The sequence below is a fragment of the Uranotaenia lowii genome, chromosome 3 (genome assembly GCF_029784155.1).
Source record: "Uranotaenia lowii strain MFRU-FL chromosome 3, ASM2978415v1, whole genome shotgun sequence".
In the NCBI taxonomy this organism is placed as follows: Eukaryota; Metazoa; Arthropoda; class Insecta; order Diptera; family Culicidae; genus Uranotaenia; species Uranotaenia lowii.
In genome coordinates, this window is record NC_073693.1 from 281,728,785 (window position 1) to 281,742,173 (window position 13,389).

A 13,389-nucleotide genomic window follows, 5' to 3' on the forward strand; every position below is an offset into this window, starting at 1 on the left:
TTTAATTTTAAGCAAACAGCCTGAATTCCAAGTCCGAAAAACAGCCAAAAAATAAACATTAAACATCAAAAAACAGTCGATAACGTAAACTTCACTAAAAAAAACTTTTTTGGGTCTTGTTTTTTCAAAAAGGTCACATGATCGACGATGGCCGGCTGCTGGACCACCACCATCATCACCATCACCATGGAATGCAATCGGCGGCTCAGATGAGCCAACTCTATGGAACCCGAGGAGCTCCCGGAGCCAACGGATCCCCCGGAGGTCACCACGTGCATCCGAACTCCGCAGCCCTCCTGGTAGTTCCTCAACCCATCAGCGCCACCAAGCTCGGACCGGGCCTCCCGAATGGAACAGGCCGGAAGTACCAGTGCAAAATGTGCCCTCAGGTAAGCTTAACTAAACTCTTATCTAAACGAAAGAATCAAAGTGATTATGAAATTGCTAGCGTTTGCGAAATTATTTCTTCTCTTGTTAAAAATTGAGAAATAGGATCAGCTCGTTCAGTGGTCATTACCAACCCCACCTCAATGGGCAAATGGGACCGGGGTTGGGATTTTTCCCTCGTCCGGTTACGGGAAATGAACGTTCGATACATAATTAATGGGTCAGCCTTCAATCGGGCTGCGAGAGTGCGCTAATTAAAGGGACGGCTCAACTGGACGGACAAGCCGCCGGCACCCAAACTTCATCTTCTACTTAGCTAGCAAAGTAGAGGGAAAAAAACATATCCAAAGTTTTTCCATCGGACGTTGATTGACCTTCCAAGAAGGATAATCTTTCTCCTGAACTTTGAAAAGGCAAGATGCAAAGTAATGATGATGAATAATTACTGGGTGGTGAAATGAATTGTTCATATCGAGCAAATGAAGCATGTTTAAGCCCGATGAAATCAGAAACCAAAATTGAAAGAGAGGATAAACTACCAAATCTTTCACGGATTTCTCCAAGTTAAATTTATAAAAATAATTAGCTGACCTGGTGTGCTTTGCTTCACCATTTTCTGGATAAGTTCTCAAATTATACAAAAAATTGTACGGATCTCCTTTCCCCCCCTCTTTTTAATAACCATAGAATCATTTCTCGTACCCTTATACTCTCCCCTCCAAAATTTGGTTAATATTATTCGATGAGCTCTTCAAATCAAAACAAACGTATGAAACCTATCTTCTCTTTTCTAACCCGTGAGAGGAACCAAATCATCTGAGAAATACCTCTGGTATTTACATACTTTTCGCAATTTTTTACAATTTGCCAGATTAGCACTGGAGTCATTTTAAAAAATGGTATGAGAGCTCCCCTTCCCCTTTCCTATCGAATCAGTGAAAAGAAGAAAAAGATTTACACAATCTTTATTTTAACTCAAAAAACCTCTGCTATTTTGAATAATAAGTTCTCGAGTGATCCAAAAATATTGTATGAAAACTTCCCTCCTCCCTTCTTCCCGTTGAAGAGAGGGAGGGATCTCAAAACATTAAAAAAAACATTTCTCGTACTCGAATATACTTCCATGATAAATTTGGTTTTTTGTTCTATTAGTTTTCGAGTAATGCATAGAAAAGAGATTCCCTCCCTTCTTCTTATCCCGCCAGTGGAAGGACAGATGGCGTGGATAAGAAGAAGGGAGAAACATCGTAGAAACTTGACTCGTAGCCTCATGCCTTCCTATGTGAAATTTGGATTCATTTGAATGATTAGTTATCAAATAATGCATTAAATTGTAAGGTAGACCTCCTTCCCCCATTCGTATCTCTCCAATCGAAGAGAGTGGAGTCCCTAATTATCATAAAAACATTCCTCGTTCCCGAAATAACCACCCATGTCAAATTTGGTTCCATATGCTTGAAGTTCTCAAATTTAACAAAACATTGTATGTCCTTTTCTATCTCCACACTGGAAAGAGAAAGGAGTTTCAAACTGTCTTTAAAATATTTTTCCTACCCATATCCCCTCGCATACCAAATTTGGTTCTGATTGCATGATTAGTTCTCGAGTTGTGCGAAAAATTATATGGAAGCCTCCCTCTTCGCTTTCTTTTTCCTCATTGGAAGAAGAGAGGGGTACCTAACCATCTTAGGAACATTTCTCGATACCAAATACACTCCTATACCAAATTCCATTTTCATTCTCGCATGATTCAAACACGTTTCTTTTGTTTGGGAGACCTCCTCCCTCCTTCCTGTTAGCGGAAGGGGTCTCAAACCATATTAGGAACCTTCCCCAGCCTCCAATACCCCCATCTGCCAAGTTTCACGTAAATCGGTTCAGTAGTTCCCGGGTCTATAGGGAACAGACAGACAGACAGACAGACAGATAGAAGTTCATTTTTATTTAAGAAGAGAAATCACGGTAAATTTGTTTTTATGAAATTAAATTGCGGCTTTGTCGGTGAGGGTTAAAGAGTTGAAATGAAAGATGGATAGAGGATCAGAAGAAAATTCTAAAGTGGTGAAAAGAGAGAGGAGCATTTGGAATAGAAGCTTGACCACATACTAAATTCTTTGTCTATTGGGTACTACATCTTCAATACAGTTAATCGGTGCGGGACAAAGAATTCAGTATGTGGTCAAGCTTCTATTCCAAATGCTCTTCGCTCTTTTCACCACCTTAGAATTTTCTTCTGATCTTCTATCCGTCTTTCATTTCAACTCTTTAACCCTCACCGATAAAAACGCAAATTAATTACATAAATTCATTTTTATATATAAAGAATTGTTTCATAATATTTCGTTCCAAGAAGTTCTAGAAAATATGAAAATGGAAAAAATTGAAAATGTTAGAATATGTTAGTTAACTGTCTGTCCTTATTTATCAATTCAAATTGTTGGCCGATTTGCAAAACCCTTGCTTTCAGCTGATAGCTACGAAGTTCAATTCCAAGAAAAAGCATCACGCATGTAGTTATACCAGATATGTAACCAATTCCAGGTCGCCAACTGTTTGGTTAATAATCATTCGGAATGACATATTAACATAACAACAACAAAATTAATATAACTGAAAAATTCTGAAAAATTCCAACTATTAACATCATGATGAATCCTAGTAAAGAGTTTTGAAAATATTGGGTATTTTTCCTTCGCATTTCTGCTCATCCGTTTATTTTATTTTTTTTCGAATAACAACATGAGAAAAAAAAATTCTTTCCAAAATTGGATTGAACAAATAAGAGATAAATCACTAAGCAAAGCTTTAAAAACACATTTAGTTGAACACATCCTTCATGGGTTTAATGAAGCAAATAACACGTTAGCGTTAAAATGTCGGTTTATTAAGGTGTATAAGTTTAGTGTTGGTTTAGTGTTTGAGACCATTTGGGATTATATTAAGACATTTTCTCAGTATGGTATAATTTAATACAGGGCCGTAGGAAGAGCTGACTCATGGAGGGGGTTTGGTGATCGATTTTTACCTATAATTTTTTGCCCAAAAATGCACAAAAAAAAGTTTGTAACTATATGATTATTCATTTCTTTGAACCCATTAGTAGTTTTCGTATAAAATCGTATTAAACTTTGAAAAAATGGTCCTAAAAAGGTGAGCTAAATTAAGCTTAAGAAACAAAATGTGGATTTTGGTTTCATCGATGGTGAAAATCTTAGAATTTGTTTAAGTGTCTGATAGAGCAAATTTATTTGATTTGAGCATAAAATAAGTTCTTTTTAGGGTAGCCTTCAATTTCTTTCAGAATATTTTTTCTATACTCAAATCAAACAAGCCCAATCTTTTAAACTCTTTTCCTAATTCCATTTTCTAACTGTTGATGAAAACGGCTGGAAAAATTTTTCCAAAAAAAGGGTAAGCAAAAAAAATTTGACGGATCAAATTTGATTGATTCAAACTTGAAAAAAATTTATGATTTTTGTTTGAAATTATGCTTAAAAAAAACTGCGATATTAATAATGTTAAATAATGCACCTAGAAAAAATAGAATTGTATGCAGATTTTACAGGTGAAGATCAGATACATGTTAGATATTGTGAATCTGAATTAAAATATGAATTTCAAATGATAAATCTGAATCTGATCGCCATTTGGAAGCTTTGAATGTTTAAACTTTGTGTGAGAATTAAGTTTAGGAATTTCAAATTTGAATATGAAACAAAATTTTTCTTTCTTTCATATTCGTAAAACTATGATCACAATATTGAAAATGCATATGATTTTCGAAAAACATGATTCAAATTTAATATAAAATGCAAAACCAAATTTTAACTAGGATTTCCAATCAGCTTTTCATTTCTAATTCTTTGTGATTATTTGAACTGAAAATCTAGAATCCTTAACGGGATACAAAATCTGAAATATGAAAATAGATTTACAATTTTGTATATGGGAATATGGAACCAGAGCCTCCGAAATGGATTTGGTTTAAAATTAAATATTCAGCCTGAGTTTCTATGAAAAAGTGAGAAAATTTAGAAAAGATTTAGCAGAATTTTGTACTTGAGGTGTTTTTGAGGTGCCGCGGCACTACTAATTCTGTCATATTGACACTCAAGATTGGATAAGGGTTAACGAAAAAAAAACTTTAATTTCAGTCAAAACAAATCGGTTTATTGAGAACTGAGATACTGCGAAGCAAAGCCGAAATTTGATATCATTTTTTGAAAGTTAGATTTTTTTTGGAAAATTCGGGATAGCGGTCAAAGTATTCAATCGGACCCCAACATAAAAATATAGGATAGATTTATATTTTAAATAAAGCTAAATATCATAAACTATAATAAATTTCGAAATAAAAATAAAGAATAGTGAAAAAAGTGACACTAAAAATATCTCATTATTCGGGTTTAAGTTCTTATATATTAATAGTTATTCAATTCAAACCATAACTTTCAAAAATATGTCCTCAAAGTGATAAGTTTTTTTTATTTTTAAAAATGCATATGGTATCTTGATGGCTTTATTTGCAAAGAAACTTTTTTGGGGTTCAAAACAGATTTATTTTTAACTCTTGTATACTCGATACATTCCGATTTTAGTTGTATTTTTTATTTTATTTTTTTTTTTAATAAAAATAATGTTTAACAACAAAAAAATGAAATGTATTTCCTGAACTCGAAGATGAAGTACAAGTTATTTTATCAACATTAATCTATCTTTAATATTTTATTTCATTAATGAAATCCTGTAAAAAATTGAACCATAGATTTTTCAAGGAACATAATTTAGAAAATGAGTTAAGATCTTATTTTATAGCATTGGTTTGTTATTTTAAATATATTTCTTATATTCCGGAACAATGAGTTCATATGAATCATATTTTAGTTTTAAATGCAAAACCAAGATTCGGATCATGATTTTGTTTCAATGATGAACCAAACTGGAAATCAAGAACAATAACTGGATTCAGATTCCACAATCCGGTCACGGGCAACAAATTTAGATTTATGAAAAAAAACGGTACCAGAGCTTTGGAAATAATCTAAACCTAAGTTCACCAGGTATTTTTCCGCACTTATACGGGCAGGAAAAATCTCGGCTATTTTATCTTAACACCTTGCAAAATCCGGGCTCACGATTTCAAAGTTTACAACCCAAAATCTGGGCAATATCCGGACAGATTTGTAAGTTCTTCAATTAAAATCAAGAAGAAAAAACTCGAAAAGTAGTTTGTTTTAATCGAAACACATCAGCCAGTTTATTTGGATAAACTTTGTTAAAAAAAAAGTTTTTGACGTAAAAGTCAAGATTGTTATCACACAATTTAATTTATTCTTTGTATTTGTAAATGAGTTTAAATTAAAAAAAATAAATAAGTAAATTTTCGGTCGAAATTCGGGCAATCAGGCAACCATAGTGAATCTAATCTTCGATATTCGAAAAATTCGATATTGGAGACTAACGACTTTACCCAAAATTTATACACCAACTTATTATGTGTATAACTTTTGATAGCGCCTTTTGAGTACAGTCATTAAGATAACAAGTGAGAAAGTTATCTAAAATCTATAGTAGAATTGTGGACCTGGGATAAGATTTCGAGGTTTTGGTCTTAGTTCTGAGTCGAGCTTGTTACTTTTGATTTACTTGAGTCGTTCATCGAAATTTTATTATGAATTTAAAATTTCGAGTTTACAGAAGAACCTTTTATGACATTTTCGAACACTCATGAGGGGGGGGGGGGTTAACCCCCAAAACACCCACCGTTCCTACGGCCATGGTAAGACATATCTACTTAATTTTGAAATTTATAATAAACTAGAATAAATTACCTAGGGGAAAGTCAGGTAAAACGGGCACATTCAATATCTCGAAATTAACAATGTTTGGCACAAATTTAATGATAAGAATATGTTCTTATAAGTGTGTCATTACTTTCGAGACTCTTTGTTTATTTTCATCAAGCGAGGTCTCATAAATTTATCAAAATTAACAAAAACTTTGAGGACCAACTATTTGATGTAATTTTCTCTCCTCAGAAGATTGGTCATAACTCTCAACATTTTCGAAAATTTCTACCGTTTTCAAAGGTGGAGTGTTTGTTAGGCTTCTCTATAACCATCTGGAGGATAATCAGCCAATTTCGATCAAAGAGCTTGAGTAACACACGTTTTGAAAAAAAAAGTTGCTAAGGCGGGAAAAACGGATATTCCAAGGTCGGGTAAAACGGACACAAATTTTTCCAGATATTTCAAAATTTTCATAGGTTTAATCCTCCATATGTCTTCAAAAAACCTTGACAAGAGCAATTGTCGGTTGAAAAGCACTAAGCGTCTCAAACAGGCTATAAAACTGTAAAAACTGGATCCCTGGTGAAGACAGCGCCTATAAAATACGGAATTTCGAAAACCATACTGTTTCGCTTCTGGACTAGGACCAGCTGATTCTATTTTGGTTTAAACACGTTCTTTAATACTTTTCTTACAAAAATATGTACTATTTCAACATTTTTTCTGGCAAAATGTACTTTGTTTAAGCAGTGTCCGTTTTACCCGACCATTTCAGGAAACTTTAATTTTTATGCTTGTTCTAAATGCTATGGAAGCAATATCGATGAAGAAAATTTTCTTATTCCAATGGTGAATGCGATAGCAAACAACCATAACTGCCATCTGCAAAAAGCAAAAAAGCAATATCTGATTTTCTAAAACATGCAAATTACACTTTTCAAAAATGGTCGAGTAAAACGGATACTGCGTAGAAAAGGTACGAGTCCAGAAGCGAAACAGTGTGGTTTTTGGAATTCTGTTTCATATAGGCGCCGTCCGGGGATCCAAGTTTTACAGTTTTGTAGCCTGTTTGAGATGCTGAGCGCTTTCCAACCCACGTTTGTTTTTGCCAAAGTCTTTTGAAGGTACATGGTGGATCAAACCGAAGAAAAAATTGAAATACCTGAAGAAACTTATGTGTCCGTCTTACCCGCCTTAGGATTTTTTTTTTCAAAACGTTCGTTGCTCAAGCCCTTCAAGCGAAATTGGCTGATTTTCCTAAAGTTGGCTAAAGAGAAGTTTGATAAATACTCCATTATAAAAACGGTTGAAATGTTCACAAATGTTGCGAGTTATGAACTATTTTCTGAGTTCAGAAAATTACATCAAATAATGGATCCACAAAGTTTTTGTTTGTTTTGTTTACTATTTTGAGACCTTGTCTGATGTAAATAAACCAAGGGTCTCGAATGTGTTGATTCACTTGGGCAAACATATTCCCATCATTAGATTTGTGCCAAACATTATAATTTTCGAAATGTTGAAAGTGTCCGTTTTACCCGACTTTCCCCTGTGTCTTTTTTTGAGCCTGCTGGCAGACCAAGGTACGATTCGAGCCCAAAATGCCTCTATAAAGGACGATTTGAGTCTTTGCATTTACAAATATCAACAAAAATTTCCAAAAAAAAAACAAACATTTACCAAATAAGAAAGAGCAGCAATAGAGTTACAAAAATAAATTCAAGGAATTCGACTGAAAACCTGTTAAACTGAAACAAAAAATATCTGAAAGCAAAGTTCGAAAACTCCGAAATTAAACCAATGTCGTTTGATTGTGGCTGGAGCCTACGGTTTTTGATATAAGGTCAATACCTGCCTTCATGTCATTATTCCTCGAATCCTGACATCACAAAACCGGATATCAATTCCATCGCACTGCACACCTGAATGGGCAACGGTACCCTTCTATTCTCACCGGAAATAAAGCCGATCTTTCCCCACCGAAAATCGACATCAGTACATCAGGCTCAGTGCAGCCATTCGTCACCAAGCAAAGTCACTCGCACTCACAAAATCTCACAAGGTGCAAGTCAGTCAGTGACAGCCAGCAGCAAGCAAGCAAGAGCAGGAAAAAAAACTCATTATCAACTAATTACAAACACTCAATCAACCTTAATGAAAGGGAAGTGAAAAATTTGCTGATGGCTGCTCTCCTGAGTTGTGTGCGAAATTCTTTGAAATTGGAATTGTGAACTTTTCCCTTCTAACGCTGCCACATTCAGCCTGAAGGACCTCTGCCCGGTGCTGGGAGCATTTTTTTTTCCTTTTATTCACCCTTCGTTTGCTTATTTAGCCTTTGAAAATTTGTTCATTTGTGCAGGAAAAAAAATCCCATTGAAAAAGTCACACTTTTCTATCCTTTTGTTTCGGAAAGGTGGAATGAAGCGAGAATTAACAACAGCGAAAAAAATCGGTTGGTTGCAACCATCGAAATCAAACGAGCTTGCGGTGTGTGTGTGTGGGCGAAAGTTTTCCCACCACACGGGGCTATATTTTCGTTAACCAAAAGTTTATCCTCGAAAATGGAAAGTTTGGATCACGCTTTTTGTTTCCATTATTTTGAATAGAGAAAGGGGGTAAAACCAAACGTCCAACGCTCGAGGGAACTGAACGAAAGGATTATCTGAGGTTATGGGAAAAAGGTTCCCGTTTTGTTTTTTATCCTACCTTCAAAAACCACCGAATGAGACTTGATGGAACGAACTGTCCACTTCACAAGACGGCTCCATTTGGTGACCGTTTGGTGTTGCAGTATGTAAGCTGTTTTAACTAGAAATAATTAAAACTTTAAAATTCAGATTCACAACTTCGGGGAACAATCTCTATGCCGATGAGTGTTTTGATTGTTCTGAGGGGTACAAAGAACCTTTCGGATAAAAAAAAACTTGAAAGGCTGATAAAAATATGAGTTTAAGTGACCTTATTTGAGTTCTTTTATTTGGAAGGGTGAAGTAAATATACTTATTAAGTTGTACAGAAAAGCACAGCTAAAGTTTGTTTGACATTTGGCTAAGTTGTAGATTCATTAGATCTTGATTTATCTTACAAGAAACTTGAAAATTTTAACCGTTTTAGATTATTTACCAGAGAGTCGTTTCACTTCCCTTATCACATTTCAAAAAAATAAAATCAAACTAGATTTTACCCCCGTCTTGATACAGAGCTTATAAAAAAAAATCAGGAAAGCTTTCAAAGCACCAAAATTAATTCTAGAAAATATTAAAAATCACTCAACAAACTAAAATAAAAAATTTTTTTTTGGATATTAAGGAAAATTTTGGTTTGAGGGTGGCTCCAGAGAGTTAAATCTAGAAATTTTTACAATCATTCAAAGTTTTAAAACATAAACCACAAATAATTTAAGATTGCCACATTGCCCCTTTTTTATCCGGATTTTTCCAAAACATTTAATTCAAAATTTGGGGACAGTCTGGCCCGGCCCGGTTGCCCGGATTATGTTGAAAAATGCTTGAATTTAATTCATTAGGAAAATCAAACAATAAATAAATAAATTGTGTTTTAAACAATTTTTATTTTATGCCTTTTTTTTTTGAAGTTTTATTAAAAATAATCATGAAACGTTTTTTGGAAGTCATTCATACGTTTAAAAATCTGTCGATGAGTTTTGATAAAGATTTTGTTTTCCATTTTTTTATTGATTTTTGTTTAGTTATTTATGGGTTTTGGCAAAATTTGCCCGAATTTTTGGTCCTCAATTATGATCAAATTTTCAAAAATCAACCAATAAAATGGAACGTAAATATCTTTCGAAAAGGAGTGATGAGGGGAGGAGGGTTCTGCAACACTACCACTTCTTCTCCCTTGATCTTATTGAACTTAATCAGAGATATTTTGTGACAAGAGGAAGAATGACCAAGATTTTTAAAATCCTCACTAAATAAGTAAAATAGAATAGAATAGATATTTTGTAAAAAATGCAAAATAAGAGAAGAAATTTAAAAGTTCTAACCCATTTTTGTATAAACTTATTTCGATAGCCCTTATTACTGCTGCAAATCAACTATGAATGTAATAGAATCAATTGTAATGGTATAATCGATTCAATTGTTAATATTCAATAAATTCAACTACATTTGTATGATTGATTTTAGTCATACAACTATAACTATAATTGATTCAACTATACATTGCTAGTTGACCTCTCACATTCAACTATAAATATGATAGATTCAATTGTAATGGTATAATTGATTCATCTGAAAATATGTTAAATTCAACTCCAATTGTATGATTGATTTCCGGTATTCAACTTTAAATATAATAGATTCAACTGTACATATCTGGTTGACCCCTAACATTTAACTATACATATGAGGCTCTTGGTGCCAAAAGGGTATAAGTGCATAAAAGCTTGTTTCGAGAAAACACTCTTTAAAATTGTTGTATTTGTCCATTTCCCATACATTTTTCGAAAAAAATTATTATTCTTTTGAATGTTAAATTATATAAAGAAAATTTAAAAAATACAAAAAAAAACCATCAAATATAGATTGAAATATGAAAAATCGTTTGGCATCATTAACTCAAAATTGACCATTTTGTCACTTATACCCCTTTGGTTCTAAACCTCATATGATATATTCAACTGTAGTAATATAATTGATTAAACCGTAAATATTACAGATTCAACTACAAATGTATGATTGATTCTTGGCATTGAACTTTAAATAAAGTAAATTCAACAATATTTTCATGATTGATTGTGTGATACTTGAATACCATATTGTAATCCTTGTTCATTAGCAAAAAGGAAAAAATAAAAAATGTGAGACGTGTTTTTTGCAGCGATCGTGGTTGTGTTTAAGGGCTCAGCCGGCAGTTCTTGACATTGGTGGCAAAAAAACGGAATTTAAATTAACAATATTTATAGTTAACTTCATTGAATCTATCATATAAATGTTATTGAATCCAACATATTTATGGTAATAAATCATATTATTATATTTGAATATACCAGATTTACAATTGAATCAATCATATTATTATAATTAAATCTATCTTATTTACATTAAAATCAATCATACTATTATAGTTGAATTTACTATGATTAATATTGAATGTATGACATCAATCGTACATTATAGTTGAATCTATTATATTTATAGTTGAATGCACAGAATCAATCATACTATCATAGTTGAATGAATTATATATATTGTTGAATGTACAAAATCAATCAGGATGTCTATAATATGTATTGTTGAAATTTTTATAGTTATAGTTAGTCGACAGGGCCGTAGGAAGAACCGACTCATGGGGGGGGGTTTTAGTGACTGACTTTTACCTATAATTTTTTTCCCACAATAAACGAATACAAACAAAAATTCAAAGAAATTATGTTTGTATCTATATGATTATTTATTTTTAAGTACTCGTTAATAGTTTTCGTATCAAATTTAAAAAAGTGGTCCTTAGCCTAAAAGGTGAGCTAAATTTTTATAATAAGACTCTTAGAAACAAAATATGGAATTGCTTTCAACGATGGGTAAAATGTTTGAATTTGTTCAAGGGTCTGGTAGATCAAAGTTATTTGATTTAAGCATAAAATAAGCTCTTTTTTAAGAAGCTTGCCATTAAAAAAAAAAATTATGATCAACTCAAACAAGCCCAATCTTCCAAACTCTTTTGCAAGTTCCAAGTTTCTAACTTTTCATGAAATAAATCAAATTTTCCCAACAGACAGTAAGAGATAAAAAAATCGGATCAAATTTGCTTGGTGTAAACTTTAACTTAAATTATGTTTTAATTTTGAAACTTGGCTTTTAAAAACTACAATATTGATAATGTTAAAAAATACACCGTGAAAATATTAAAATACACCGGGAAAATATAAAATTTTGTGCAAATATTTTACGTGAAGATCAGGTACACATTTCTTTAACAGCAAATATTTTTCATAAAGAATCAATTCCATTATGAAAATCGTGTGGATGGTTTTTTTAAATATTATTTGGGATATATTGCATAAAACAAAACTTAGAAAATTAACTCAATTTCTACCTTAAATTTACGATTTTTTTTTATTGATGTTTCTCGGTGATCATTACTAAAAAAAGAAAAGGAAGCAAAAGGATCATTAGGAAGTGCGGTGATCAAAACAAAAAAATAAACATTATAATTGTGATTTTTAGATGATTGAAAAACTCATTCACAAGCTAAATCTTTTTCTAAATTTTGAACCTGAATTCTGAACCTGATTTCAAAAATTGAACTTTGAATCTCTTTCCGAATTTCTATACGATTTCTGAAATGTACAAAACATACGTTTTACGAATCTTAATTACAGATCAGAATTTTGTAAGCCGTTTTAAGAGCACTCATTCGTGAATCTTTTATTTAAATTCTGTTGAGTTGATTTAATCTTCATTCATTATTTCAATTATTTGTTTTTAATCTATTTTGTGAATTTGAATTAGAAGGTGAATTTCAAATGATGAATCTAAATCTAAGTTTTCAATTTCGGATCTCCACTTAAGAGCTTTAAAAACTTCAAATTTGAATGTAAAACAATTTTTTTTTCATATTCGGAAATCTTTTATCTAAACATAGAAAATGCATAAGATTTTCGAAAACATGATTCAAATTTGATATGAAATGCAAAACCAAATTTGACCAGGATTTAAAAACAGCTTTTCATTCCCAATTTCTTGTGATTATTCGAACTGAAAATCAAGAATCCTAAAATTGATACAGAATCCAAAAAACGAAAATATGTAGAAATACAATTTTGGCTGTGGGGATATGAAACCAGAACCTCAAAAATGGAAATGGGTTTAATTTTGAATTTAGTATTCAGACCTGAATTCCAAGATAAGGTTTCCAGATTGGCCGATTTTAATCGGGTTGGCCTGGATGATTAATATAAAATTAGGGAAAAGTCCGGTTCGACCCGGTTGCCCGGATTTCATTAGAAAAGTCCGGATTTTGCCCGGCTTAAATCTCATTCTCAAATCAAATAAAAAAAAACAAATTGTGTTTGAATTTTTTCCATTTATGCGTCCAAATTTTTGGTTTCTTCATCTTTTTTTTTCTTGATTTTTGATAAGTAATTCCTGGGTTTTGTCCAAAATTACCCGGATATTGCTCGGATTTTGGTCGACAATTTTTTCAATCAATTACCCGGATTTAGCAAGGTTTTTATATAAATTAGCCC

At 32.5% G+C, this 13,389-nt stretch overlaps 1 protein-coding gene across 1 annotated transcript in view; it reads left to right on the forward strand.

Moving 5' to 3' along the window:
- LOC129750792 (zinc finger protein rotund-like) overlaps window positions 1–13,389 on the forward strand; it is a 152,168-nt gene that overhangs the window by 80,110 nt on the left and 58,669 nt on the right. Inside the window, exon 5 of the mRNA XM_055745866.1 lies at window positions 133–389. Coding sequence (XP_055601841.1) covers window positions 133–389 — 257 coding nt within the window. The remainder of the gene's footprint in view (window positions 1–132; window positions 390–13,389) is intronic.